The sequence below is a fragment of the Coccomyxa subellipsoidea genome (assembly GCF_000258705.1).
Source record: "Coccomyxa subellipsoidea C-169, whole genome shotgun sequence".
Classification (NCBI taxonomy): Eukaryota; Viridiplantae; Chlorophyta; class Trebouxiophyceae; family Coccomyxaceae; genus Coccomyxa; species Coccomyxa subellipsoidea.
The window spans coordinates 1,630,751-1,658,213 of NW_005178039.1; the positions used below are offsets into that span (position 1 = coordinate 1,630,751).

The 27,463-nt window shown below is 56.4% G+C and overlaps 6 protein-coding genes across 6 annotated transcripts; 2 read left to right on the top strand and 4 right to left on the bottom strand.

Moving 5' to 3' along the window:
* Positions 1-289: 289 nt before the first annotated feature.
* COCSUDRAFT_22565 (peptidase M24A, methionine aminopeptidase) lies at positions 290-3,268 on the bottom strand. The gene is made up of 10 exons (XM_005649769.1): positions 3,126-3,268; positions 2,707-2,809; positions 2,474-2,533; positions 2,278-2,380; positions 2,049-2,148; positions 1,716-1,932; positions 1,495-1,602; positions 1,135-1,383; positions 826-970; positions 290-708 (listed from the first exon to the last, which is right to left on the bottom strand). Exons 1-10 carry the CDS (start codon positions 3,201-3,203, stop codon positions 525-527), a joined length of 1,347 nt encoding a protein of 448 aa, XP_005649826.1. The 5' UTR covers positions 3,204-3,268; the 3' UTR covers positions 290-524.
* A 1,546-nt stretch (positions 3,269-4,814) lies between these two features.
* On the bottom strand, positions 4,815-8,078 carry COCSUDRAFT_61507 (hypothetical protein; the record flags this gene model as incomplete). Its single annotated transcript, XM_005649770.1, has 7 exons — positions 4,815-4,895; positions 5,332-5,907; positions 5,994-6,133; positions 6,242-6,383; positions 6,499-6,636; positions 6,902-7,030; positions 7,470-8,078. 7 exons carry the CDS (start codon positions 8,076-8,078, stop codon positions 4,815-4,817), a joined length of 1,815 nt encoding a protein of 604 aa, XP_005649827.1.
* A 1,351-nt stretch (positions 8,079-9,429) lies between these two features.
* COCSUDRAFT_22568 (GTP binding protein) lies at positions 9,430-13,010 on the top strand. The gene is made up of 13 exons (XM_005649771.1): positions 9,430-9,468; positions 9,547-9,624; positions 9,745-9,850; positions 9,931-10,094; positions 10,300-10,365; positions 10,476-10,668; positions 10,806-10,975; positions 11,080-11,235; positions 11,320-11,514; positions 11,619-11,681; positions 11,795-11,892; positions 12,012-12,097; positions 12,204-13,010. Exons 3-13 carry the CDS (start codon positions 9,766-9,768, stop codon positions 12,314-12,316), a joined length of 1,389 nt encoding a protein of 462 aa, XP_005649828.1. The 5' UTR covers positions 9,430-9,468; positions 9,547-9,624; positions 9,745-9,765; the 3' UTR covers positions 12,317-13,010.
* Positions 13,011-16,394: 3,384 nt separating this feature from the next.
* On the bottom strand, positions 16,395-16,814 carry COCSUDRAFT_61510 (hypothetical protein; the record flags this gene model as incomplete). The annotated part of the gene is made up of 2 exons (XM_005649772.1): positions 16,395-16,469; positions 16,707-16,814. The coding sequence occupies 2 exons, from the start codon at positions 16,812-16,814 to the stop codon at positions 16,395-16,397; spliced, it is 183 nt and encodes a 60-aa protein (XP_005649829.1).
* A 609-nt stretch (positions 16,815-17,423) lies between these two features.
* Positions 17,424-18,764, top strand: COCSUDRAFT_61511 (hypothetical protein; the record flags this gene model as incomplete). The annotated part of the gene is made up of 2 exons (XM_005649773.1): positions 17,424-18,608; positions 18,744-18,764. 2 exons carry the CDS (start codon positions 17,424-17,426, stop codon positions 18,762-18,764), a joined length of 1,206 nt encoding a protein of 401 aa, XP_005649830.1.
* A 6,559-nt stretch (positions 18,765-25,323) lies between these two features.
* On the bottom strand, positions 25,324-26,993 carry COCSUDRAFT_61514 (hypothetical protein; the record flags this gene model as incomplete). Its single annotated transcript, XM_005649774.1, has 2 exons — positions 25,324-25,536; positions 26,763-26,993. The coding sequence occupies 2 exons, from the start codon at positions 26,991-26,993 to the stop codon at positions 25,324-25,326; spliced, it is 444 nt and encodes a 147-aa protein (XP_005649831.1).
* Between the last annotated feature and the right edge of the window lie 470 nt (positions 26,994-27,463).

Below are 27,463 nucleotides of genomic sequence, written 5' to 3' on the forward strand. Positions count from 1 at the left end.
CACAACTCGCCTCTGGCTCAAGAAGGGCCGTGGCGAGAACAGGGTCTGCAAGATCGTTGCATCCCCATCTCTGCCAGAACGCGACGCGACTTTCAGCATTGGGGCGGAAGGCATTTGTGACGCCAAAGATTGACACCAGCTGCAGTGAATAGGAGGCCTTAAGTATCCAGCCGGTAAATTTTTTCAATGCTAGATTTCTCAAATTGCTTGGCTGCATGTATATGTTTTGGGCAACATATTGTCAGCCTGAGGAACACTTGGGAATTGTTTGGCAAATTCACTGAAGAATGATACGCATAGATCGTTAATGAATTGTCACGGCAATTTGCTAGGACACAGTCCAAGATCACAGTCCAGCATCCATTCTCTTCTACAGGGCTCAACCTATGCATAAGGGATTCATAAGTGCTGTTCAAGTCTCTACTTGCATGCCATGGGAAATGTTGCACGGTGCATGGCATAACAGAGGCACAGGCCGCCTGAGGCTTTGCCACAATGAGCTGGTAGACTTGTCTCTTTCTTGGTTAGTAATCTGGGCCCCTTGACAAGACTTCTTTCCTGGTAGGATGCAAGTACAAGGTATGCTCAAATTGGGCGACATATGAGCTCTTTGTGTCACAGAGCGGCGGATATGGATCCAAAATACCCACATCGCAGAGGTTCTTCAATGCCATGAGGTACTTTGTCTCACCCAGCCGATCCAGGTACCTGGTCACCATGGCACAAACTCAATTTGAGGGAGTTCACCTCAGGAGCAGCGCCTCAATATGAGAAGCACATATAAGCACCGGGTTACTGAGAGGGGTCAGCTCAATGATGGCCCACCTTTTGCAGAAAGCCAATGTGCCAAAATTCCGATCGATCACGTTGAGGAGAGCCTTGGCCCTCGGCAGACGCAAGGGAACGTGCCCCACATCAAAGTTTTTCATGTAATGGCTCGTGTCAAGGTCCTCGTGCACGTACCCCCTCCCTGCTCACAGCAAATGCACAGTGAGAGACAACAACACATGCCATACAGAAACCTGGCAGCTCTGCGAGGAGAAGTACTAGGACGGCTTTCTCAGGGGGACAATTCCCCTCATCAGTACGCTGCTGGCCAAGATATGTTTCAGACAGAGGCCAACAAATCCGCACCTGTGGAGCCAAAGGTCTCGATTGCGAAGTACTCGCCCTCTTCCATGCGAGTGGCTTCACCTCCCTTCACTATTGGAACGCTCTTGCCGGCATGGATGCGGTAGGGAGCAATGGAGTGGCCGTTCAGGTTCCGCACGCACTTGACCTGGTACACCTTGCCATCCAGCTCCACCTCGTGTGACTCCATGACCTCCTGCACTGCTGCGCCAATGTCGCACAGACGCACATCTATGCCAGCCTCCCTCACGCCTGCACCAGTCAAATTGCAGGAACTCTTGCTGCGGCTGTGGGGCACAATTACTCAGTCTTGCTGTCAAGACAAACTTGCTTACCAAAAACTCAACACAGCTGTGCACACACCTGTATCTGTTGCCTCCCTCACTGCCTTGAGGAGAGGGTTATAGCGTGGGTTGAAAGCCACTGTGAATGCACTGTCGATAATCCTTCCGTTGATCTGCGTTCCAAAATCTGCAGCGAAGGAAAGCACAGGCTGAGCACCAGCAGGATATTATCTTCCACAAGCCTTCAAGCACTAAGTCAGAGCACAGATGCCAGAGCAACACAAGCAACTCAAGCCTTACCGAGCTTCATGACGTCATTGTACTGCAGGACGGATGTATCATTTGCATTGGGTGTCCAGTGCGCCGCAACATAATTGAGGGAGCACCCGGTGGGAAATGCAATGCCAGCCTCCAGGCCATTCTCAGATATGAGCTGCCGGACGCAATTCTCCAGGCGTTCGCACAAATCCGTCATACCAATGCCCGGTTTTGCAATTGTCCGTATGTATTGGCGGACCTGCAAGCAACCGCCACATTTCTTCCAATCTGCAATCACTGCCACTTCCATGGCAGGGTTATCAACCCAATGCAATTTTTGCCGATTCTTCAAAGCTAGTCTGGGATCCATCAGACCTGGCGGTGGACTTCTGCAGCTTGCCGCACTTCATTCAGGATGTCAAACTCAAGGCGTTCAAGCTCCCTTTTCTCTTCTGACGTCTCCCTCCAGCGCTGACTGGTACCAAAAGCAGATTGTCAGAAACTACCGAAAGCAGGACCCTCCCCCGGGAGGGGCCCTCAGCCATGTGGGAATAGCAATAGTACACTTCACATAGGGGTGAAAGGACAATTGTGATTGGCGTACTCGTTGTTGTACGACTGTCGCTCCCCTTCAGGAAATATCTTGGAAGGGAAAAGGTCCGCCACAGGAATGGATGGGGGCTCTGTTTGCTTCTTGGGGCCTTCGCCTGCAGACACAACACATTATCGCATGTAAGAGCAGGGATGTCCTCGTGTCGGAGTTCCCTGACCAGTACAACTCCATGGTCACCCATCCTCACCTTTCTTTGCAGATCCATTGCTGTTCTGTGAAGGTGCTGCTGCCTCCTGGGCACTAGCACCTGCACAGCACAAGCTCTTCAACTGTAACTTCCTAGGCATCATAACATGCATCACGATCACATGCATCATCACATCCAAGAAGGCAAAATGGCACACAAATAAACAGAGATTGGGCACTTGCAGGATGCAGATGCCATGTTGCTTCTAGACTTGCTTTCGCCAAGCAACATACCCTCGTGCCCGATTGCTCCAGGTTCATTTTTCTTTCTCTCGGCTGTAGCTTTCTTCTTAAGCCTCTTTTTCTGTGACTTGGACAATGTGTCTCCTGGGAGATCCTGTGCAGCACCCTAAATCACTGCTGTAACACTTCACAGGCAAAGTGCACTCCCAACCTTGAACATCCGTCATACAAGCAATAATAGGAAAGCAATTCCATGTCCACTTTTTATGGATATCATACATAAAGGAATTTGCCATCATGGATAACCGCGGGGTAGCGTGTTGCTTCTCTTGCTAGCAAGAATAGTCGCGATCTGAGATTTCGAGTTCGTGTCTAATATACTATTCTTGAAATCAGACGTCGGTACAGTCGATTCCCAGCATTGCATTTGAAAGCTTAGGAGAATCTATAATGACGATGAAGGAGCGTACTTGCTCCGTGTCTTTCGCCTGATTTGTGATGTCAACAATTTCTTCCTCCTTAGCGCTTTGAACCTCCGTCGTCGTCATTCCAATTCAATTGTCAGACACAAACAATCAGAAGCATTTCCCTGTCGAATGTTCCTCGAATGCTCGCGACAATACGATCATTTCTTGTTGGTCCAGCTTGGCAGGGATGGCCGCCCGATGAGGTGTGGCCAAACTTGGCGATGAGCTCTGTTTGAGCGGGGGTGTGCCCACGATGTGGCAGTGTAGGGAGAAAAAATCAAACATGAAGTTGTGTAAATTGAACCTGTATATCAAATGAGCACTGGAGGCGTGGCGAGCGGCACAGCAGGGATGTAGTGCGGCTGCACGCGCATGCTGCTGGCACCAATACATCATGATTGCATGCACGAAGTCACCACGGTGGAGTGACCCATTGATGCCTAGCACGGTGCTAATAGCACTGGCAGCGCATCTCGCAACATTCTTTACATCAGGCTGACACAGGATGGCAGGCCAACTAGAAGTGACTCCCAAAGTACATGTATCTTAATCATGATGCATTAACTCCCCGGGAGGGCCGCGGCGCACAAGCAAAGTCACACAGGCTGTTGCACTTTGAATGATCATCATGATAGCAGCCTGCTGAGTACTATTGATATGGATAGTATCTGAGCTACACAAGCAAGACTAGTACAGACAAGTATGGCTTTGTGCATGCTATGCCACCGTCAGCAATGTTGCGTGCATACATGCAGCCCGCATGCGCGCACCGGGTGCCGCATGTCGCGTCAGTGTTTCAACAAGGGCTTACTTCCACGGACTTACTTCCAAGGACACCCGTGCGGTTTGAGATGCCACCACCAGAGTCAGCTGCCCCTAGAAATCTGCCCGTACAGTTCCAGTTTTTTTAAATTCTTTACATTTCAAACGTAAAAGTACAAGATGTTGAAGATGATGAAAAGTACTATCATTATAAACAACAGTACCATATGGTCGCAAACCAAAAAAGATGCATGTTTTGATGACAGCAATATGAAAAGGATGCACATAATCGATTCTGTTTCCCAAAGTTCATTCACACTAGGAGTCTCAGCAGCACACCGATCCCATTGTATGTCAGCACAGGTCTTCTGCCAGTTCGGCGCTGGACCATTCTGAATGTCATTGTGATCTGTAAATAAATCTCTTATTCATATTTTCAAGCCCCAAAGGAGCCCTGTATGCATGACCATTGGCTCTGAGGAATAATAATGCGGAATATACCATGCAACATCTCTCTTCATCTTGCACTCCTGGAAACTCACTCACAATCCAAAGCATGCAGTAAACCCCCACTCCCAGTACCTCCAATTCCCATCTTTTGAAACCAAACCAGAAAATTCCCAACTGTCTTGAAGCAGACAAGTGTCCAATGCAGAGCAGCACAGCAGCAGAAGGCAGTCAAATGTGTGAAAGAAAGTCAATGCGGCAAGCGGCGTCGGCATTTGCTTTCCTTGGCGTCGACAATGGGCTGCCAGCAGCCTCGCTCTGTAAGGTGACAATTGGAGCTAAGTGCTCATTTCTGTAAGCCATGGAGAGAGAAACTGGTTGCTCCACCTCAAAAGACATGCCAACAGCCTGCGCACAGGGCTGTCCATTAGCAACCAACACCAGATGGCCACAATGTGTGTTTCACACTTACCGAGAGCATTTTTAGTGCATCACCTGAGGCTGCACAGAATTGGCATGGTTCCCTAGGTCTGCTGGTATCACGACAGCACCAGGCGGCACTCCCTGCTGCAGCCAGGTCACACTACTTCAAACTTCAGACGTTGAGAGGATACACAGGGAGACATCAGACGTGTGCAGCAAGTAATTAGGAGGCAAACCTGTCCAGGAATGCAACTTTCCTGCTGCACTGCAGGTCCCGAAGCATGTGGAACGCCGTTAAAGAACGAGAGCATCTTCGTGGAAGAGGCAGAAACAGAGCCAGGAGTCGCAGACGGAACACTTTGCAGAACAGTCCCGACCTGTGGGGCCATGAAACATATTGCTCACTACACATACTGTTGATAAGATCTGCAACCTGTACAAAACAAAAAGGGTGTGGCCCCATCCTTTTCATTTGACATATGTGACCCCCAAGCTGCACAAGAGCAGTATTGGAAGGGCATGAAAGTGCAAGACACATGCTGCACATTTAAATTCTCTGCAAAGCATATGGAGGCACCTGCTGAACTGAAGGATCAAGGCTGTGCTGAATTCCAGGGGCCATCTGAATGAGCTGTCCTGGGGCTGGGGCGGCCAGGTGCAGAGCTGATGGTGCCGCCTGAGCCATTGCGTGACGCTGCAATTCCTGGTGCTGTGCCGCAACATACTGCTGGCTTCCGTTGAAGAGCACATCACACCTTTCAGGCAGACTGGGCTGCGAATCTGCCATGGCCACGCGATCTTCAAAGCGGACCTCTGCGGCTGCAAGGATGAGCTGGCTGTCATCGAGCTCGCTGTGGGGAATGCCCAGGGCGGTACCCTGCAGAGGGGAGCATCCCTGGATATGAACTGCCTGCTGTGGTTGCATGCCGCTGACAACATGGTCGCGCTGCAGGCTTGCAGCACTCCGCAGATCGCTCATACTGCCGGCCATGGAGGCACTCACGTCAGCGTACTGCTGGTCAGGATGGTGCTGACGTGCACCCATCGGCCCCTTGGATGCAACAAGATGCGCCTCAGCTTGAAGCTGTTGGGCCGCCGCATCGAGATGGCAGGCCTCCTCAGCTGCCTGCTGGGCCTGCGCCTGCGCCTGCGCCTGCAGGAGTGGCAGATGCCAGGTGAGCCTGAATCAATATTCACATGCGCCGTAATGGCCAGGAGCACGGGGAATGGTCAGCCCACCTGTGCATTGGCATGCGCATGCGCTTTTGCCGTTAAGTTGTGCGCGTGAACCACCAGCTGCGATTGCGCCTGTGCATGCCCTTGCGCTTTTGCCTCAAGATGCTGCGTCTGCGCCACGACTTGCTGGGCGTGCTCACCATCTGCTTGCAGGCACACAATCGCTTGAACAAGCATACACAGCACATCGTGACCTGGCCAGGAGTTCTGGTATTCATGGTGCTACGGAGAAGAGCAACTCTGCAGCATACCATATTGAGCAGCACTCTTCAGATGGTGAGCTTGCGCCGCTGCTTCCATGTGAGCTTGAGCATGCACATGCGCCTTGGCAGCCAGGTGCTGTGCTTGGGCATGCGCATCTGCCTGCGCCTGAGCGTGCGCAACAGCCTGTGCCTGCATCAGGTACGAAGAACAGCTCAGCATTCATCGTTGTGGAATTGAACGCAATCAGACTCACACCTGGCATGTGGAAGTCACGTGCATTTCAGACTGCAATAACCGTCAGTACCTGCAGATTCTGTGCTTCCGCTGCCTTCTCCAGGCTCTGGGCCTTGGCCTGGAAGCTCTGGGCCTGCACAGCTGCTTGAACCTGCACAGGCTCCGATTGCGCCTGCTGACTTTGCTCTTGCAAGTGATCGGCATGTGCCTGCACGTCAGCAACACCTCTCAGTCATGAAGCGGCCAATCGGCATTCTCCACCTCGGTGGAAGGGGGACGTACACTTTCCCCACCTGCAAAGTGTTTCTTTCCTAACTGTGAGTTTCCCGCCCCGTACTGATTGGGGCTGCACACATGCAACTTGCCTTGAAATTTTGTGCCTGGGCTTTCAGCTGAGCCGCTTCCTGCGCAAGTGCCTGGGCTTCACTTGCAGCACTGCGCGAGGTTTGAGCAGGCGTGGCCGGGTGCGGAACGCTGCTAGCAGGTGTTGCCGCGGGAGGGCCGGACACCAGGACCATTGCTACGCCGCTTGCGCTCTTGACAAGGCGGCCATCAGCACTGGTGGTCCTAGCCACTGCATTGTCTTGAGGGGCCAGAGAAGCCTGCATCACGATACCGCTATCACGAATTGGCGACTCTTTGGCCGGCACAATGACAACCGATCCAGAAACATTCTTTGCTTGGCAGAGATCCATGGGGAGGTCCTGGATACGATTTTTATGCATGTGATAGTACCTGGCCACGATGACAGGGTGCGGTGTGGTGAAGCGCAGATGACGACATGGACATGGCCGGCAGCGAATTTCCAGCAACCCCGTTTGCATGCCCAGATATCTCTTGCTTCACGTGCATGCCTCCTTCCTGCAGGCTCCCGCCCCTTTGCCTGTTCCTATCTGCCTCCAACATATCCACTCGCTCTTGCAATGCCTGCAAATTATGAACATAGTCAGTCAGGCGTTAAGCATCTCAGACGCAAACACACGTCCTGGTTAAGATGTGCAAGACACAAGCAGTAGGTCAGGCGGGCTCTGCAACACGCACCGCCAATTTGCGCTCCCTGTCCTCACAGTGACGCCTGACATCACCAGACGCAATCCCTCGCACAATCTTGGCGAGGGTGAGGCGGCTCCTCTCCCCACGCTTGCCCACCCCTCCCAGGAAGGGCCCTAGCATGCGGCATTCATCTGCCAGCCTTTTCTCGTCCTCCTTTGTCTCCAGGCGGCCACTGAACCTGCCCTGCAAGTGTGGCCGGCGCGGCTGGTTCTTCAGCTGGCGCTTCTCAGTCGGGTCATCGCTGTCGCCCTCCTCCTCCTCAGGATCCTCAGCAGCTGCCTGGGGCTCGCTTGGCTGCGGGTCCACCATCAACGACGAAGGCCCACTCTCGCTGCCCATCTCCCCCACTCCAGCTGCAGCTCGGGTGGACCACGTCATCTGTGAGCGAGCCTGAGCACTCTGCTTCAGTAGCTGCTGTGCCCCAGAAGTCTCACTGGCTGACGAAGCAGCTGGAAATCCTGCCCCTCTCGACTGCGTGGCGTGTCTAAGGGGTGTCACTACTGTGTGCAGGGATGGATCTGACTCTGTCTGAAGAGTTCCCAGGCTTGGCCGTCTGTCTTCCAGTTTGATCTCCTGCGGATCCCAGAGGGGGTGCATCAAATCACGTTATTACCACCTCTCATTTGTGCATAGTATAGAAACGGTAATCGATTTTGAGTGAGGCGCTATCAGGAAGCACACCGTGTTAACTGTCGAAAAAGATCGCTTTTGACTGCCGCCCATGCCCCTGTCAGCGCCCGCAAACCAGCCTGCGCGGTGCACTGTGATTGAACATTTGAAGAAGGAATGAATCATCCCTCCGTCATTGGTCCACCTCTCCAGGGCTCACACGAAAGAGTGAACAGGAAACACGTGCTGACCTACACCTCCAAAATGCTGTACACAAGCACCGATGGATACAGGCACCATGAGTTGACGCGCACATTGACATTCACCAAGTACAAGCAATGCTGATACCTCATCCCCTTGACGCAAGGCAGAGGTGGACAGAGTTCAGTACTCACCTCTGGCAGTTACACCTCCTGGAAATTCGCACTCACTCTTTCATCGGCACTTGCAAGTGACATACCCGATGACCCGAAGCGTGCTTGCAAGATGTGTTTTTTTTGTACGGAAGTTGTGCCGTTGATGGGGTATGTCATGCACCACAGAGTTCTAATAGATACATATCCACTCTTTGCTTGTGGCTCTGCAGGGGGATATGTTGCCAGATTTGGCAAACTCTTGACCTATCGCCCACAGCTTCCCTCTGCTCCCACAGCTTCATCCAATGCGCCCTGGATTGCCCTGAGACCCTGTGCAACACACATTGCAGACAAAAATTCTGCGATACTGTCTGATGATCTCACATCCATTGCGTGTTCTCCGATCTGTCTAGCGAGCGCTGAAAGCCACCTGCGGACTCATCCAATTCTTACATCTCTGCATGGGGTCTCTCCTTTAGGAACCTCCGTCACCAAAGCAAGATGTCACTGTAAGTCGCGCTTTCCTCATGCAAATGCTCTCTCTTACAGGATCTTCTTGCAAGTCTTCTAAAATTGAAAACCGTGCTGTACAGGAAGCTAACTATTGCAGGATATCCATCGGTCTTAAAGACGCGCAGAGAGTGCATCAGCACATTACAATTTTTATTACGACGAAGAAAACAGAGATGAACGCACACAAGGAGAAGAAAGCCCCACACCACCTCAGCCGTGACGCCAGCGCGGCAGAAGGCTGGGTGGAGTCCCTGACAAGTCTGACGGATGACGTACAGGCAACCCAGCTGCTTGACGAGGGGAGCCCAATCAAGGTGTGAAAGTCGATCTGAGACTGTCCCCTGCATGCTTGCTTAGGTTGCCCCAAGGCTCACAGGGGTTTTCTGTTGCAGAGCAAGGCGCCTGGTGCTAATGCTGTGGAGGAGTTTCTTGGTAGCAATCATGGCTTGACTGAGGAGGAAGCTGTTGCTGCAACCTTGAGCCACGCATTGAAGACTCTATCCGATGAGGTGAGGCTCATATGCTGTTGTTGGATGCAAGCCAGCTCCTTCACCTTCTCTTTTCCTGAATTAATGATGAAATTACAGGTGCAAGCAGTGGGAGAGCAAGTTGTGAACGTGGGTGGATCTCATGGTTGGGGCCCTTGTTACCTCACAGATGAGCAGGTATGCCCATGCGTTTGTTAAATCTTGTCGGTGGACGCTGCTTTGCCAAATGTTGTCTTTGTAGTGAGCATTCTAGATACATGCCTGAATCATCAGCAAACCATGTGGGTGCCCATGCAGCTGGATCTGGTGCTGGTCCAAATGCGAGAAGCAATGCATGATGTCGGTGCGGAAGTGACTGTCTTGCGCCGTTCTGCACCTGCGCATCCGACGAAGTCTTCACCAGGTGCACCTGGGCTCCCCGGAAACACACAGCTTGCAATTTTTGGGTGAGATTTGTGCATAATCAATTGTTATGCTTTGCAGGAGGAGCGAATGCTGATGTGCTGGTCAGAAAGGCTGTTACAGGCATGCCTTTTTTAGAGATACGAGTGGCCGTGATTGGCAATGTGGACAGCGGGAAGAGCACTCTTGTGGGGGTGTTGACGCGAGGCATGCTGGACGATGGCCGTGGCTTGGCGCGATCAAAGGTAAAAAACCCTATAGAAACGATCAAAGCTGCTGTATGTATACAACTCAAAGCCACTGTTCAATACACAGGGCAATGATTCTTCGGCTATTTTGGAAGTGCTTCCTCATCTGCATTCCTTCTATATGATTGGCGGCCCTCATAAGCCAGGCAGCGCTGAACTCCTCACAAGTCTTGTATAGGAGCTGAATAGAAAGGCTTTGCAGGTGTTCAAGCACGGTCATGAAAGCGCGACTGGCCGGACCAGCTCCATTGGTCAACACAACCTTTGCGTAAGTTTCACCATGTGTTTTTGCTCGTGTCAGATTTGTCATGTCTGAAGCAATTTGACGAGCATATTGCAACAAGGTAGTTACAGTCAGCGCCTTGTTTGTGCCTGCAGCTTGGTGCCCACGGAGAGGTACTGAATGACGGCCTGTTTCGTACCCATTCATGTGCAGAGTACATTGCAAGGTCCAGCAAGGTGGTGACACTCGTCGATTTGGCTGGGCATGAGCGCTACTTCAAGACAACAGCATATGGCCTCACAGGCCACCTTCCAGACTACGCTTGCCTTATAGTGGGAGCCAATGCTGGTGTGCTACCCAAACCCACTCAGATGGGTTCTCAGCTTGGACAAATCTCTTTTGAATGGTTGGTGTTTGCAAGCCCTTTTTGGATGGACAGTTCTGGTCATTTACAAAATGCTAGAAGACGATACGTTTTTGCGCAGGGATTGTGGGAATGTGCAAAGAGCATCTGGGGGTTGCCCTTGCCCTGAAGGTGCCCGTGTTCTTTGTCGTGACAAAAGTGGACATCTGTCCGGGCCATGTCCTGCAGCACTCGCTTGCAACTCTTTCATCCATCCTGCGCAAGCCTGGGGTCAAGAAGAAACCCTTTATGGTGATGCCGTATGCTTGTGCCTGCCACACATTGACTTTGAGCAACAATCCATGTTTTCCAGTGATCGAAGTCGCTCTTGTGTGTCACCAGCATGCCTCCTGCAGGTCCGCACGCGTGAGGATGTGCTCACCTGTGCCAGGCACATCCATACTGACTCTCTTGCTCCTGTTTTTCTGACATCTTCCGTGACTGGTGATGGGCTTGAGCTTGTCAGGCTCTTCTTCAATCTTTTACCACAGCGCCAGCGATGGGCCGACAAGGTAAGTGGGTGCATATTTGCTGCGCAGAATGAATCATGGGCATGCCTAGGATCCCTGACTGCTGAAGGGCATTCGCATGCGCAGGTGAACGATGCAGTGGAGTTCATCATCGATGAGACTTTCCAAGTTGCAGGAGTCGGTGTTGTGGTGGCGGGCACTGTCAAGCGTGGGACCCTTGTTCAGGGCGCATCCCTGCTGCTTGGCCCTCATGCAGGGGACGCGTCCTTCAAGCTGACAGCCATCAAATCCATTGCCTACAAGCGCCTCCCAGTCACCAGGGTGCGCGTTGCCATTCTCTCCCGGCTAATTGCTTTGTAATGTGGCACAGGAATCTTGGAGGGTTGCAGGTCGCATGACTGATACCCCTGCCTTGCCTGCATTAGGTGGTGGCTGGACAAACTGCTGCTCTGGCATTGAAGCGTGTGAAGCGCTCTTCCCTGCGCAAGGTAATGAGCATAGCACAGGAATATTGTTTGGTGTTCCCATGTGCGAAAGCAACTAATGTTGAGGCAGCCTCCCTCACTTCAATTCAGCAAGTTGCTAATTGTGCGTGGGGCAGGGCATGGTGCTGGTGGATCCCTCCTTGCATCCGAAGGCATCGTGGGAATTCGATGCAGACATTGCCATCCTCACCCACAGCACCACTATCGCACCCAAGTAATACTAATTCGACTGACAATTTTATTCCTTAACAAATTTCGACTTGATTTCCTTACGCTGAGTATACAGTACAGTGGTTTGTTTGGTTGCAGCAGTGAGACATGTATTGCTTGCAGGTATCAGGCAGTCATCCACTGTGAGATTGTCAGGCAGGCTGCCCGTGTTGTGGCGATGGACAGGGAGCGGCTGCGCAGCGGAGACCGTACGCACTGCCTGCCTGTCTTGCACTTCTACCAACAGCCTCTTGTGTGATGCCAATTAGATCGGTGGGAGATCCACTGCCATTGACGTGGTTGCCATTGCTGCAGGAGCTTGCGTGCGGTTCCGATTCCTGCAGCGGCCCGAGTATCTCACGCCTGGCACAAGATTTGTATTCAGGGAGGGACGAACAAAGGGCATTGGTATGGTCATGGGAATTTAGGCTACCGCTACACTTACTCTGTCCAATGCACTACTTATGCTGCGTACAGTAGATGGAGCAACCTCCGTTTGACGCGTGTGCCAGACAGTCATCGGTGATGCAAGTGCGTATGTCATGCGTGGTGATGTCTGGCGGGAAGTGGCACCCATCTATGGAATTAACCCCATATATTCCTTAGCTTGTGCCAGCTGTAAGCCACATGGAGTAATATTCGAGTTTATACTTGTGTATACCTGACTCCTGTTTTTCTTGGTTCTAGGTGTGCCCTTACCCTCACCTAGCCACACTTGACTGCCTGTATACGTATGCAATGTGATCTAGTGTGCTCCTGGGCCGGAGGTGTCTTGTATGTTTACCCTGTTCCACTCACATTGCGAGGCAGCCCTTCCTCTTTATCTTTGGCGCTCGCTCTGCTTTCTTGTCAGCATACTATTTTCTCTAACTTGTCATGCTGCCAAGGAAAGGTCGGCATGCAGATTCTGTCGAGCCTCAGAAACATCTATGCTCGGGTTCAAACAGTCTTGGCGCGAGCTTACAGAAGACCACCCTGCCCAGGGCTTTAGGCTATCAATAGTTTTCCAGTGATCCTCCGATGTTTCTGTCTCACCAGCAGCCCCAACAATCCCCGTGGCTAACCGAACTGCGCCAGCATGCCCGCCCTACCTTCCAACCTTCATGTCATCCGTGGCCTTTTGCCTTAGTGTCTGTCCTCCTCACCATTCACAGTAGTTCATTGAAGGCTATCTGAAGGGTTTAGGGTTTCCAACCCCAGTATCCACCCTTGAACCTGAGCGGGTGTCTAGGACCTTGGACATGATGCCTCCTGCCTATCCCCGCCTCCGATGTGGTGGGTGTGTGTATCTGGTCGAGTTCTCGCCAGCCTACCTGTTTTTCGCCTCATTTGCGGCTTCATATCTCCCATATGCCACCGTTTGCTTGTGCCCCACCTTGCTGGCAGATTGAGGCATAGTTTAGGGTCACATTGCCAGCCCCGAGCGGCCCCTAGTGGTAATGGGTCCGAACGCGATCCTGTTCTATCCCTGTCGGCCAACCGTATCAACGTGCCTTTCATGTCTGTTCCACCACTGGTTGCCCGCACATCCATAATTGCCTGCCAGTGATTGATGATTGCCTTCTTTGCTGTGACCCCTGCCTCCAGCTGCAAGCCCTAGGCTTGCCCCGTGGGTCCTCCAACGTCACCTCAGCGGTGTTGCGTTGCCGGCGGGCTGGAGCGCGCCTCTGGGGATGAGGTTGCCCTCTGGTGCTTGGGACATGTCCATCGCTAGGAGCCTTTCTGTTGCCTTTCTGTGGTATGCCTTCATGCTTGCGCTTTTCTTAGGTATCGCATTATCCTCCTGCGGGAGTGCTCTGCGTGCCCCAACTCTGACAGGTTTCCCCAAATATCCTATTGCATGCGTGCTGGGAAGCGTGCGATTGGCACCTATGTAATAGCGGGGGCTCCCCCTTTAAAAAAAAAAAAAAAAAAAAAAGTCTGTTGTCTGGAAAATTTACATTTCCATATGGGACTCTCTATTCTCTATTGTACGTTACGACAGAAATTCGCACGCCATATGGCAGTGCACAATAAAATTAATTCATTGAAAGTTTTGCTACCTACCTAATGCGGACCATTTGTTTTATTGCGATGGAACAGGTAAAATACTTTGATATTGCCAACCGTGCACATGAACCGTGCCTCATCATGTTCGGGTGACGAGAGCCTGTACACTTGTGACGGGAGGACAACAGCCTCATGACATGAATGCCGGCCGTACGCTTGTCATCACCCACTACTTACTTCGACGCTTTCTAAAACAACATGTTCGAAGGCACGATTCGTGCCGTAAGACACGAGTACCCGTTCTAAAGGGCCATTAAGAGGCTTCGAGGTACCTTGATTACCCTCATCCTCAGACTGCAGCGCGTCAGATCACCAGCTGTACCGCAGCATGACCTTCACCACAGCAAGGTTGCCCAAATTGCCACCTGAAATCTATTAGGTCGGAAACTCGGCTGGATTGCTGGTATAGAGTCGCTACGCACCATGGAGCTGTGTGCGGTCGGTCAAGTGGACGACCATTCGACGTCAGTCGTTGCCAGCCTGTGACCCAACATACCTTGCCGCGAAACCTCTTGGATACGGCGTCACGCGGGGCACACGCTGGGTAGACCACAAGAGACAGCTGGAAGACATTGCCTTTCAGCGTGTTCGGGCCGCTATGCGGGGTCTGAAGTCGGACAGCCGGGCAGCTTAGGCGTGGACACCCACTACTGTGCGGCGAGTATCGCCGCTTCCTTCGCTGCTTCCGTGTTGAGGGCATGCAGAAGGTGGTGAGCCTCCTGCACTGCCAGCAGGAAGCTGCAGGTGTTGAGGATTGGATAAGCACCTGACAGCCCACTGATTGTGCTAGACCCCGCCGGCGCCACTGCACTGCCGCTGCCACTGCCGCTACCGCTACCGCCCCGGGTCCCACACCGTTGCCGCCCAGGGACCCGCGCCGATGCCGCCACCGGCCGCCGGCTGGCCACTGCTCACCAGCATGCAGACCAGTAGGTCATGGCAGTCATATTCCCAGCAAGCCCTCGATGCCCACGCACTGCGCACACCCCGGCCACGGCTTCTCCGGCCGCGGCCGCGCCGCTGGGGCGACAGTGAACCAAATTTTGTGGCTGACCTGGGCCACCTGGAACTCACAAAGGATGTGCCTTACGGCAATCAGCAGCCCGTGGAGTTGGAGGCGCAGGTCACCAGATGCTTGCTACAAGAAGCTGCAGGTGTGTAGATCACTCCTCACACCACTTTGTTTTGCTGTACTGGTGCACTTGCATGGGCTTGCGTCAGTATTATATGGACCAGAGACTGGCTCTCAGACAGCCCCTGCAACCCAGAGACTCTTCACCCCTGATTGCACGCCGCTGCAGCGGACGACGCAGCGCAGGATCGCTCCCATGTGCGACACTGCAGCAGCCAGCCCGATGGAGGCCGACAGTTCAGGAGATGCCGGCAGGCACATCATCACCGGCACAGGAGGCCACAGCAGCCCAGGTGCCCATTCCGTCAGCTCCGTCGCCGGAGCTGACGGACTTCAGAGCGCGCGCATCGAGTATTGCCGTGAGTGGCTGGCAGGGCACACTCAATTCTTCACCAGCGATCCGCCAGCTGCATAACGATGAGCCGCTTGCGCTGCAGCCAGGGATCAGCGCCACAGGATGCTCTGGGAAGCACTCCACCGAAGCCGGCAGTGACGGCCTGCCAGAGGACTCGTACGGGTTGCCCGCTTTGACACCAGCGTATCTCGTGCTCCCGGAGGTAGGTGCAACACCATCAACTGACCGCCCGCAGGGCAGACCTGTTATCCCACCACCGGGCTTTGCCGCCGCCCGCACCGCCCAGCACGCAGAGCAGGCCCCGTTTGCCGGCCTTGCAGCGCCGCGCCGCTCGGGACGCGCCAGGCAGCAGTCCCACGGGGTGGTGGCTGCACAGCAGCAACAGAAGCAGCAGCAGAGGCGGCCGCAGGATCGCAGGCATTCCACACCAGCCTTCTGGAGCGCGACAACTGGGTCGTCATCTCCCTCCAGGAGACTCACCACAGGTGTGCAGAAGAAGGCGCAGGAGGGGCCCAACAACGGGCTCCGCTGTAATTGAAGCGGGCCCGCATTCTGGTGCCGCTACACCTCCCAGTCGCGGCGTAGTGGTCCTCTTCAGGGCCTGCAATCCAGATATCACAGCGCGCAGCAGCAGCGCATCAGGGCGCACTCTCCTTGTGAACTGCAAATTCAGCGGCCAGCCGTACACGGTCTCATGCACTACGCGCCAGCAGCGGCAGCGAAGCAGCCGCATCACTACACGCAGGAATTGCATTCCAGCTTGCCAGCGGACAATCAGCTGGTGGGTGGGGTTTTCAAATGCATCGCTGGCCAGCAGGGCATACTAGACCCTGCAAGGCATCGCGGCCAGCGGACGCAGGGATACTGGACCGGCCTCCGGCGTATCGAGATGGATCACCAGCTCTACGATGTCTGGCGAGACCTCCACCCCAGCAGGCATGCCTTCACCCACAAAGGCACCTCAGACCAGTCAACAGGGCGGCTGGATCGCTGGCTGATATTGGAGCCACTGCGCGCAGGAGTCAGCCGCAAGCCGCTTGGTGGGCTACCCAGGAGACCACCTTGGAGTCAACCTGAGCCTCACCTCGCCAGCCAAAACACTATTCTTTGCTGTGTGCATGTGGGGACTTTTGATGGCTTGTCATGCTGTTTGGGCTTGCCTGCCTGCCGTGGGTGCTTCAACGCCACCTATGGGGTGTTGCGGTTGCAAATAAGTTTCCCACGCTGTACCTCTTCGGCCTCTGAGGGGCAAGTCGTGGATGCCCAAGCATGGGGACTCGACCTGCGGCCGGCACATGAGTTCGCGGTTAGGGAGGCCACCACGCGCCGCCAGGTGCTCCACAGGATCAGCAAGGGAGGCCCGCCCACTCGACTCGATGCGGCCGGCCATCTTTTTTTTTTTTTTTTTTTTTTTTTTTAAGGAGAACCCCTCTATTACAGGCATGAGGGTAGCGAACTTCCCAACACACACATAATAGGATATTTAGGGAAACCTGACCGAGTTTGGGGCACGCAAAACACTCCCGCAGGAGGATAGGGCGATACCCAAGGAACATCAAAGCAATGGGAAACGGCATGGTCACAATGACAATCGTGTTCAGACAATCAAGGACAATCAATCATCGTCGATGGAATGTAGGAAGGTAACAATAGGGCCTAACGCGATGACTAAGTCGGGCAGTCAATAACGCCCACTGGTTTGCGGGAAGCTAATCTCTTCAAAGTCAGTGACAAAGCATGGCAAGCTCATACAACACACCAACCCAGCAGTGGGTTGGGATAGGCAGGAGGTACCATGTTCTCAGTCCTAGACACCCGCTCAATATGATCACACATGAGAGTCATGAATGCACAGGAACAATGAGGAATGCACCGGATGACACAATGTGAGGGGAAGGACACGTGATGGACACACTTGATGAAATGATTCTAATGGGGTTGGAGACAAGAAAACACAGGAATCTGCTACCAGGACCCTGGGGAGAATGGGCTTCATTGAATGGGTGGCAGCGTCAAAGCTCTCCAGCGCGCCGGTGAAGAGGTGCACAGGTTGAGGGGCGCACGACTGAGCCGCCCGACCGGGAGAACCCGGTACATGAGAGCCGGCGGAGCATGTCTGTGGGGGCGAGGCCACAAGAACTGGTGGGCGAGGCCAGTGCCCCAGAAGGGAAAGGAAACCCCGGCCATCTGGGCCGACACCACGGACGATCAGCGCAGCGGCCTGAGGGCACTTGAGGCGCGCTGGCAGTCCAGAGCAGCGGCAGCGGGCACAGGGACTGGGATCCTGGGAAAGCGGCCCCGGGGGGAGCCCGACCCCTCCTCATACGCAGCGTGGATGCGCCCGTCGCGGCAGCGGCCAGCTCCGTGGCGGGATCGCCAGGTTCTTGCACTGGAGCCTGCAGGCGAGCCAGCACAGTCCCGGGGCCCACCTTCAGACACGGTGGACGCCGCCGCGCCCGCTGCAGGGCAGCCCGCACCTTGGGCGCATGTGTGGAGGGTCATTCACACTTCCCATCTTGACCGGCGGCAGCGCATCACGGCTTGGCGGCTGCTTCACGGCAAGCTCTTCGTCGGCGCCTTCTCACAGCACATCCGCCGCCGCAGCTGCGAGAGTCAGCCCGCCACACTAACCCACGTCTTCATCACTTGCCCCTTGGCAGCAGGAGTGTGGGACTGGCATGCAGCGACATGGGCAGCCGTCACAGGGGAGACCGCGCCGCCTCGCAGCACAGACCTGCTGCTGGCAGATGACACCAGGGTGTGGGAGCCGCCGCAGCAACTCAGGCATCGCTGGCAGCGCCTCCGCTTAGCTACCATCTGCCAGCTCTGGGCCGCCTACCAGCGCGGCCGTCATCAGCCAGACGCCCACACATCGCCCGGGCAGCTCGCAGCCCGCGTCTTGTCTTCCTGCAGGAAGGCTCTCCTGGCCGACTGGCGACTTGCCACCGCCAACATTCGGCTGTCAGCGGGCGTGCTCAGCGACTGGCTCCGGGGACGCGACCCCAGACTCAGCCGGGAAGAGTTCACAGCGCGCTGGTGCCACCGCGGAGTCCTCTGCACAGTGGACGCCCTGCCGGACGCACAGCCAGTCATCCGCTGGAGCGCACAGCGCACCCAGTGCCGCTGCCCGCTTGATGCTCTCCTCCACCACACATCGTACCCGGCCTGCCTTGGCCTAAAACAGGTGGCCTGCCTTTTTTTTTTTTTTTTTTTTATTTAATAGGGGAAGCCCCCGCTATTACACAGGTGCCAGTCGCACGCTTCCCAGCACGCATGCAATAGGATATTTGGGGAAACCTGTCAGAGTTGGGGCACGCAGAGCACTCCCGCAGGAGGATAATGCGATACTTAAGAGAAGCGCAAGCATGAAGGCATACCACAGAAAGGCAACAGAAAGGCTCCTAGCGATGGACATGTCCCAAGCACCAGAGGGTAACCTCATCCCCAGAGGCGCACTCCAGCCCGCCGGCAACGCAACACCGCTGAGGTGACGTTGGAGGACCCACGGGGCAAGCCTAGGGCTTGCAGCTGGAGGCAGGGGTCACAGCAAGCCTAGGGCATGCCAGGATGAAAGATTGCATCACATCGATTTCACACGATTTCTCCACCGATACACCAGCATCTTCAAGTTTCTCACTTGCATTGTGTAGAGAATGTTCACAGCTTTCGATCGATACCCCACTTGCCTACTTTTGTGCGTATTTACTCATTTCGACCACGACACAGTTGCCATCCCGCGAGCTCACACGTCCGGATAGCCTCCAATGTAGCTTATTTTCAGCCACTATCATCATCGACAATATATATACATATTTTACGCGAATGTTACCCGTCTCCACTGGACCAGATGCGCACAGCCACCTTCCTCACTCTACACTAGCGACTAACACTTTTCCACTATCCCCATGGTCACTCGCTGCGGGACATATATTATGGGATTCGATGTTGTTCTCCTGAATTCTTGAAACAGTTGTGCCTGTACTTTATGCATTTCAACCACAAAACCATTCCACATACTGACAACCAGTGGTAGCTAAACAGGGTTCAGGGGCAGGAGGGAAGTGTCACAAGGGAGGAAGAGTGCGGGGAGGAAATAGGGGCAGGGGAAAAGGTCACACGAGCCTCTTTTGTAGGCTTCCCGAGGGGTTTTCAAGGCCTTTAGTAGGGAGCTGCCACAGCTCTTGAACAAGGCCCCAAGACCTCCTCGGCGGACGGTGGACGCCCTAAAGAGCTAATCAGCAGGAGCAATCAGCACAGGGGAGCACAAGGTAGTAGAGAAGAGCACAGCAGCAGCAGCAGCAGTTGCCCAGCAACTTGGGTCCCCCACCTGGCCAGCCTGATCAGCACGATGCAGACTGTCAAGTCATGGCAGTTGGAGCCTCAGAGAGCCCTGGATGCCCATGCGTTGAGCACTCCCCGGCCAAGGCTTCTCCGGCCGCGGCCAGACCGGTGGGGGGACAGCGAGCCACTCCTACTGGCTGCCTTGGGCCAGCTTGAGCTGCAGGAGGAGGTTCCTTATGGCAGCCCGGAGCGCATGCAGCTGGAGCTAAAGGTCACCAGAGGAGTAATCGCTCACTTCGCGCCGCATGTCGGGGGAGTCAAGCAGCGAGGATCGCCCGGCGCAGCTGACAGCTGCGTGGAGCTCTGGTTTGACACGGTCCCGGCAGCAGCTGCGGCGCGGCATGCGGCAGCGGAGGACCAGCTTGTCCGGCTGCGTGCAGTGCCGGGCAGCGGAGACGTAGCGGTGCCGGTGCAACTCACTGCTGGGCGGTTCCACTGCCAGCACACCTGCATCATCATCCACGGGCTGCCGTACGAGTACTGCAGAAAGGGTCTCACTCAGACCCTTCTGGACTGTGCTGGCTGCCCCAGGGACACATACGTTGTTCGCGGCGAATTCCTCGGCGACCTGCCAGGACCGTTGGCAGTGGGCACCCATGGCGTCGGCAACGGGAATGCGTGCCTTGCATACATCCAGACGCCGGATGAGGACCGGCACTTGGGCCGCTTACCAAAGCGGTTCTTCATCGACGGTGACACCCGGATCAATATCACGCGGCCGGGGCAGCTGCGGCAGCCCAGCCAGCCATCCTCCTTCCAGTCGCAGCGCTTAGCTCCGGAGCCGTCGCGCCGCTCAGGGCCTCGACCGATCCGTCAGCGGCAGCGCGCTGCGCAGGACACGCGCACCGCAGCCGCGGCGCAGCGGACACAGCCAGCACCCAGTGCCCAGTTGCAGCAGCTGGAGGCCCGCGTACAAGCCAGCCGCGCGCCCGGTGGCGACCGCTCTGGCCTGGGTGCGTCTGGCTCCATCAGTGTAGCGCGATTAGGCCCGCGTTTTCGCCCCGCTGGAGACACGCAGCCGCTTACTCCGATGGACTGCACCCCTCCGCGAAGTGCACAGGTCTTCCCTGCTGCTAGACAGGCACTGACAGACATGGAGGAAGACACGCCGCCGCCGCCGCCGCCGCCGGTACCGATGGAGTGGGAGACACAGGCATACTCGGTGCCGCAGCGAGAGTTGCGACGCAGGATATCGCGCGTGCGCGATAAAGGTGCAGCCACCCCCATGGATTGGGATCTGCCTCACACCGAGGATCCACCCCAGACGGCTCACCGTCGCCCTCCGCACCTGGACCTCAGCGGCGTCCCGGATGAGCGTATCGAGGAGTGCCTGGAGTGGCTGGCAGGGCATACACACTTCTCCCCCGCAGACAGCGCGGCAGCGATTCGCCGGCTGCACAGCGATGCACCACTCGCGCTCGTGTCGGGAGGGGATGCACCAGCAGATAGGGAGCTGCGGCACCAGCTCCTCTGCGATGCTCTGCGTCGCATCCATGGAGCAGACAGCTTGCCGGACGACTCGTACGGCTTGCCGGCTCTGACACCGGAGGACCTAGCGCAGCCGGCAGAGGTCCCAGCAGCACCCATTGCACGTCAGCAGGGGAGACCCACTGTCCCGCCGGGCTTTGAGTCGCGAGCAGCCGCAGCGCGCGCAGCGCAGCGTGCGGCGCAGGTCGCACTAGCGGGGCTGCCGGCTCCGTGGCGCTCAGCACGTACGCGGCATCAGCCTACAGAGTGGTGGCTACAGCAGCAGGGGCAAAAGCAGGAGCGGCAGCGGGTAGAGCACAGGATTTCCAGGAGCATTCGCAGTGGGGGCCCGCCGGCACGGCGGCCCTCGCAGCCATGACTCGCTCCCGATCGCCCTCCCTGCGCCTTCTCAGCCTCAACGTCAACGGCCTCAGGGACAGAGACAAGAGGCGCTGCCTCTTCAACCTTCTGGAGCGCGACAGGTGGGACATCATCCTCCTTCAGGAGACCCACCACAGCTCTACAGAGGAGGGGACAGCATGGGCGCAGGAGGGGCCTGCCGGGCTTCGCTGCAATTGGAGCGGGCCCGCGTTTTGGTGCCACTTCACCTCCCAGTCACGCGGCGTAGCGGTCTTACTAAGACCCACAGCCTCCACAGCAGCCATCACGGTGCGTCACTGCAGCACCACCGGACGCACCCTACTAGTGGACTTCACTTATTGTGGCCAGCCCTACACGGTAGCTTCCGTGTACGCGCCTGCGGCCGCAGCGGAGCGACAGCAATATTACACACAGGAGCTGCTGCCCAGCCTGCCAGCAGCACGTTGCCTTCTGGTGGGAGGGGACTTCAACTGCATTGCAGGCCAGCAGGACATGGCCGCCGGGCAGCCCGGTCAGAGGACGCATGGATATTGGACCGGCCTGCGGCTCGTGGAGACTGAGCATCAGCTCTACGATGTCTGGCGTGACCTCAACCCCAGCAGTCGTGCCTTCACCCACGTTGCCACCACAGGTCAGTCAGCTGCCCGGCTCGACCGCTGGCTGGTCTCGGAGACGCTGCGGGCGCGGGTCAGCCGGGAGCCGCGAGCGATCGGGCAGGTTCTTGGTTATCCAGGAGACCACCTGGGGGTCAGCCTGAGCCTTACAGCTCCAGCCAGCACACTGTATGGCTCTGCAGCCTGGAGGCTGCCCCTTCATCTTCTGGACGATCAGCCGTTCTGCGATCGCATTACGGCAGCGATTCCGGAGTATCTTGCCGCACACCCGCTCGGAGAGGGCGTCACGCAGGGCAGCAGGTGGGTGGAGTTGAAGAGGCAGGTCAAAGATATGGCCATGCAGCGTTCCTGGGCTCTCGCAGCGGAGCGCCGGGCCTCTCAGCGGGCTCTGGAGTCTGACAGCCGCGCAGCACTCGCGGCGTTCACCCGGCGGCCCGCACCAGACACCCTTCTGGCATGGCAGGATGCCCACCAGCTTCTGCAGGGCCTCAATGTGGAGGCAGCTAAGGGGGCAGCACTCCAGGCTGGGATCGTATGGCAGTTCTACGGTGAGCAGTCCACCTTCTGGTTCCACCACCTGGCCCGGGAGCGGCAGGGCCGCACAGAGTTGATGGCCCTCAGGACAGGTCCAGCCCCTGACAGCCCACGGGTTGTCCTGGATCACCCAGCCGGCAGGGATCGGGGCGGCGCGGTGCTGCGGGAGTACTACAGTGGCGACGAAGCGGCAGGCCTCTTCGCGGCGCAGCCGGTGTCGCTGGCAGCCCAGGATGAGCTGCTGCGGGCAGTGGACAAGCGTTTGTCCCCTCAGGCAGCTGCAGCGGCAGAAGGAGAGCGCGGTGATGGCAGCGTGTCGGTCGCAGAGCTGGAATGGGTCTGCTGTGACAGCAGCAGCAGGATCAACAGTGACATCTGCTCCCTGTGGCACTGGTGAAGGGCCCGCTGGCGCGCCCGCAGGCCCGCCGCGGTCCCGCAGCGGAACCGGACGTGGTTGCGGCGCAGCCATCCAGATCGCCCAGGAGGAGGGATCAGGCTGCCCTCGAGGCCTCTTGCCTAAGACCTGCGACGCGGTACCAGCAGCTGCAGCCCTGGCCTCCCATCGCGCCTCGAGCGCCCGAAGGCCGCTGCGCTGATCATCTGTGGTATCAGCCCAGATGGCTGGTCGCAGCGGGCCCGCCGGGCTGGCCTCCCCCTTGCTGATCCTGTGAAGCACCTGTCGCCGCGCGGTGGCCTCCCTCACCACAAACTCATGTGCCGGCCGCGTGCCGAGCCCCCAAGCCTGAGGGTCCTGTACCTGGGATCCCCAGAGGCCAAAGAAGTATAGTGTGGGCGGCGGTGGTGGCAGTGGCTCCGGCAGCTGCTGCTCCCACTCCAACTGCTCCCCTGGCTGCTGCTCCACCTGCAGGTGCTGCTCTGGGTGCAGCTGCTCCGCGTGCTGGCGCTGCTGACGTGTGCCGCTGCGTGGATGCCAGGGCCTGGTGATGTCCCAGTGCTGAACCAATGCAGGCTGCGCGGCCGGAGGAAGGAAGGCGTGCATGGCTGCAACGCCTCCGTCCACTGGCACAAGGGCTCCTGTGCTGCTTACTGTGTGGCTGAGAAGGTAGGTGCTACCTTCGGCTGTGCGAGACCAGACGCGGCGATCCGACGGGTCCGGAGATGCGCACCACATAGCGGCCGGTGGCTGCACCTTTTTTTTTATTTTTTTTTTTAAAAGGGGAAGCCCCCGCTATTACACAGGTGCCAGTCGCACGCTTCCCAGCACGCATGCAATAGGATATTTGGGGAAACCTGTCAGAGTTGGGGCACGCAGAGCACTCCCGCAGGAGGATAATGCGATACTGAAGAGAAGCGCAAGCATGAAGGCATACCACAGAAAGGCAACAGAAAGGCTCCTAGCGATGGACATGTCCCAAGCACCAGAGGGTAACCTCATCCCCAGAGGCGCACTCCAGCCCGCCGGCAACGCAACACCGCTGAGGTGACGTTGGAGGACCCACGGGGCAAGCCTAGGGCTTGCAGCTGGAGGCAGGGGTCACAGCAAAGCAGGCAATCATCAATCACTGGCAGGCAATTATGGATGTGCGGGCAACCAGTGGTGGAACAGACATGAAAGGCACGTTTATACGGTTGGCCGACAGGGATGGAACAGGATCGCGTTCGGACCCATTACCACTAGGTGCCGCTCGGGGCTGGCAATGTGACCCTAAACTATGCCTCAATCTGCCAGCAAGGTGGGGCACAAGCAAACGGTGGCATATGGGAGATATGAAGCCGCAAATGAGGCGAAAAACAGGTAGGCTGGTGAGAACTCGACCAGATACACACACCCACCACATTGGAGGCGGGGATAGGCAGGAGGCATCATGTCCAAGGTCCTAGACACCCGCTCAGGTTCAAGGGTGGATACTGGGGTTGGAAACCCTAAACCCTTCAGATAGCCTTCAATGAACTACTGTGAATGGTGAGGAGGACAGACACTAAGGCAGAAGGCCACGGATGACAGGCCAAGGGGATTGTTGGGGCTGCTGGTGAGACAGAAACATCGGAGGATCACTGGAAAACTATTGATAGCCTAAAGCCCTGGGCAGGGTGGTCTTCTGTAAGCTTGCGCCAACGCTCTGGCTCTCCGGCACGGTACATGCTTGGGACATGTCCATCGCTAGGAGCCTTTCTGTTGCCTTTCTGTGGTATGCCTTCATGCTTGCGCTTCTCTTAAGTATCGCATTATCCTCCTGCGGGAGTGCTCTGCGTGCCCCTATTGCATGCGTGCTGGGAAGCGTGCGACTGGCACCTGTGTAATAGCGGGGGCTTCCCCTTTTAAAAAAACAGGTGGCCTGCCTTGGCCTCAAACAGGCACTCTGTATGACCTTGCTCTCCTGCCATGACACCCGCTCGTTTCTTCTCATCCTTTGGTCACCACGACAGTATTTTGGCAGGTTCACTGGACATCTGGGCGCTAAGAGCCCCTTCGGTTGTATCAGGCACGGATGACCGCGTTCACTCCTGCAGTTTCACCCCGGGTCAGCCCGGCTTGTCACCTTGTATGTTTTCCTTAGAGCCCTGGGTTCACAGATTGCCGCGACGGAGCTCCTTGCGCTTTCACCATTTGCTAGCGCGGAATGGGGCCTCAAGCACGCGGTACCACCAGTCGAGGGACCCGCTGAGCTCAGCTCTGCACGGTCCCTGGGGTGCACCCTCCACCCCCGGGACACTGGCCTCGCCAGCCAGTGTTGGTGGCCTCGCCCCCCACCAATTTTGCTCGGGCTGCTCACACCATGGGTATCCCTCGGCCGGGCGGCTCAGTCGTGGGCCCTGCTACCAGTGAAATTAAAGACCGGAGCGCCGGAGCGCCGTCGCCAGTACGCAGAAGCCCATATCACCGTGCCCAGGGCTCTCGGATGTCAGTTCCTGCCCCAAGCCTCCTCTCTTGCAGATTGGGCCTACTGTCTGCCGAGGAGGCCTTGGGGCCCTCTCTGTTCAGGAGCTCTGACCCTGATTCTGAGAACCTTGAAAATCACTCGGGAAGCCTGTCAATGGAGGCTGAAAGCTCCACTAACTGGCTGTCTCTGCAGCTATGGCTGGGCCGAGAGGGAGACAAGAGGCCCACTCTTTTTTTTTTTTTTTTTTTTTTTAAAAGGGGAAGCCCCCGCTATTACACAGGTGCCAGTCGCACGCTTCCCAGCACGCATGCAATAGGATATTTGGGGAAACCTGTCAGAGTTGGGGCACGCAGAGCACTCCCGCAGGAGGATAATGCGATACTGAAGAGAAGCGCAAGCATGAAGGCATACCACAGAAAGGCAACAGAAAGGCTCCTAGCGATGGACATGTCCCAAGCACCAGAGGGTAACCTCATCCCCAGAGGCGCACTCCAGCCCGCCGGCAACGCAACACCGCTGAGGTGACGTTGGAGGACCCACGGGGCAAGCCTAGGGCTTGCAGCTGGAGGCAGGGGTCACAGCAAAGCAGGCAATCATCAATCACTGGCAGGCAATTATGGATGTGCGGGCAACCAGTGGTGGAACAGACATGAAAGGCACGTTTATACGGTTGGCCGACAGGGATGGAACAGGATCGCGTTCGGACCCATTACCACTAGGTGCCGCTCGGGGCTGGCAATGTGACCCTAAACTATGCCTCAATCTGCCAGCAAGGTGGGGCACAAGCAAACGGTGGCATATGGGAGATATGAAGCCGCAAATGAGGCGAAAAACAGGTAGGCTGGTGAGAACTCGACCAGATACACACACCCACCACATTGGAGGCGGGGATAGGCAGGAGGCATCATGTCCAAGGTCCTAGACACCCGCTCAGGTTCAAGGGTGGATACTGGGGTTGGAAACCCTAAACCCTTCAGATAGCCTTCAATGAACTACTGTGAATGGTGAGGAGGACAGACACTAAGGCAGAAGGCCACGGATGACAGGCCAAGGGGATTGTTGGGGCTGCTGGTGAGACAGAAACATCGGAGGATCACTGGAAAACTATTGATAGCCTAAAGCCCTGGGCAGGGTGGTCTTCTGTAAGCTTGCGCCAACGCTCTGGCTCTCCGGCACGGTACTCCACAGGTAGCGGGGCGCACGATGGATCCGTCTGGCCGAGGGATACCCAAGGGGTGAGCCGCGCAAACACGTCCGGTGGTGGGCGAGGCCACCGGCACTGGGTGGCGAGGCCAGTGCCCCAGGGGTGAAGGAGGCACCCCCGGGGCCGTGTTGGGCCGAGCTCGACAGGTCCCTCGACCAGTGGAAGCACGTGACTCGGAGCCCCATTCCGCGCTGGCAAAGGTTAGAGGTAGGAGAGGCGCAAAGCTTCTGGTAGGCAATCTGTGGTCCCAGGGCTCTAAGGCAAAAGGGGTCTCAGACAAGGAACGACAGGCCGGGCTTTGCCGGGGTGGGATCGGGACTGGTGAAAGGTTAGTCATCCGTGCCTGACTATGGTATGACGAAGGCTCTTAGCGCCCATGTGCCCAGAGCACCTATCGCAAAGGCCCCCCTAAGAGAGGGTGTGAGTTCAACACAAGAATCGACACGAGCGGGTGTCATGGCAGAAGGCCAAATGAGAGCATGGTCATACAGATAGCCAAGTTAGAGCCGTGGCCGGCTGGGTACAGTGAATGGTGGATCGGAAGCGTCACGCTGGAAGCGGCACGGGATGCTGGGCACTCCAGTGGATGACTGGTTGCGCGCCCGGCAGCTCCTCCAGCGCGCAGAGGACCGCGCGGTGGCACCATCGCGCCGCA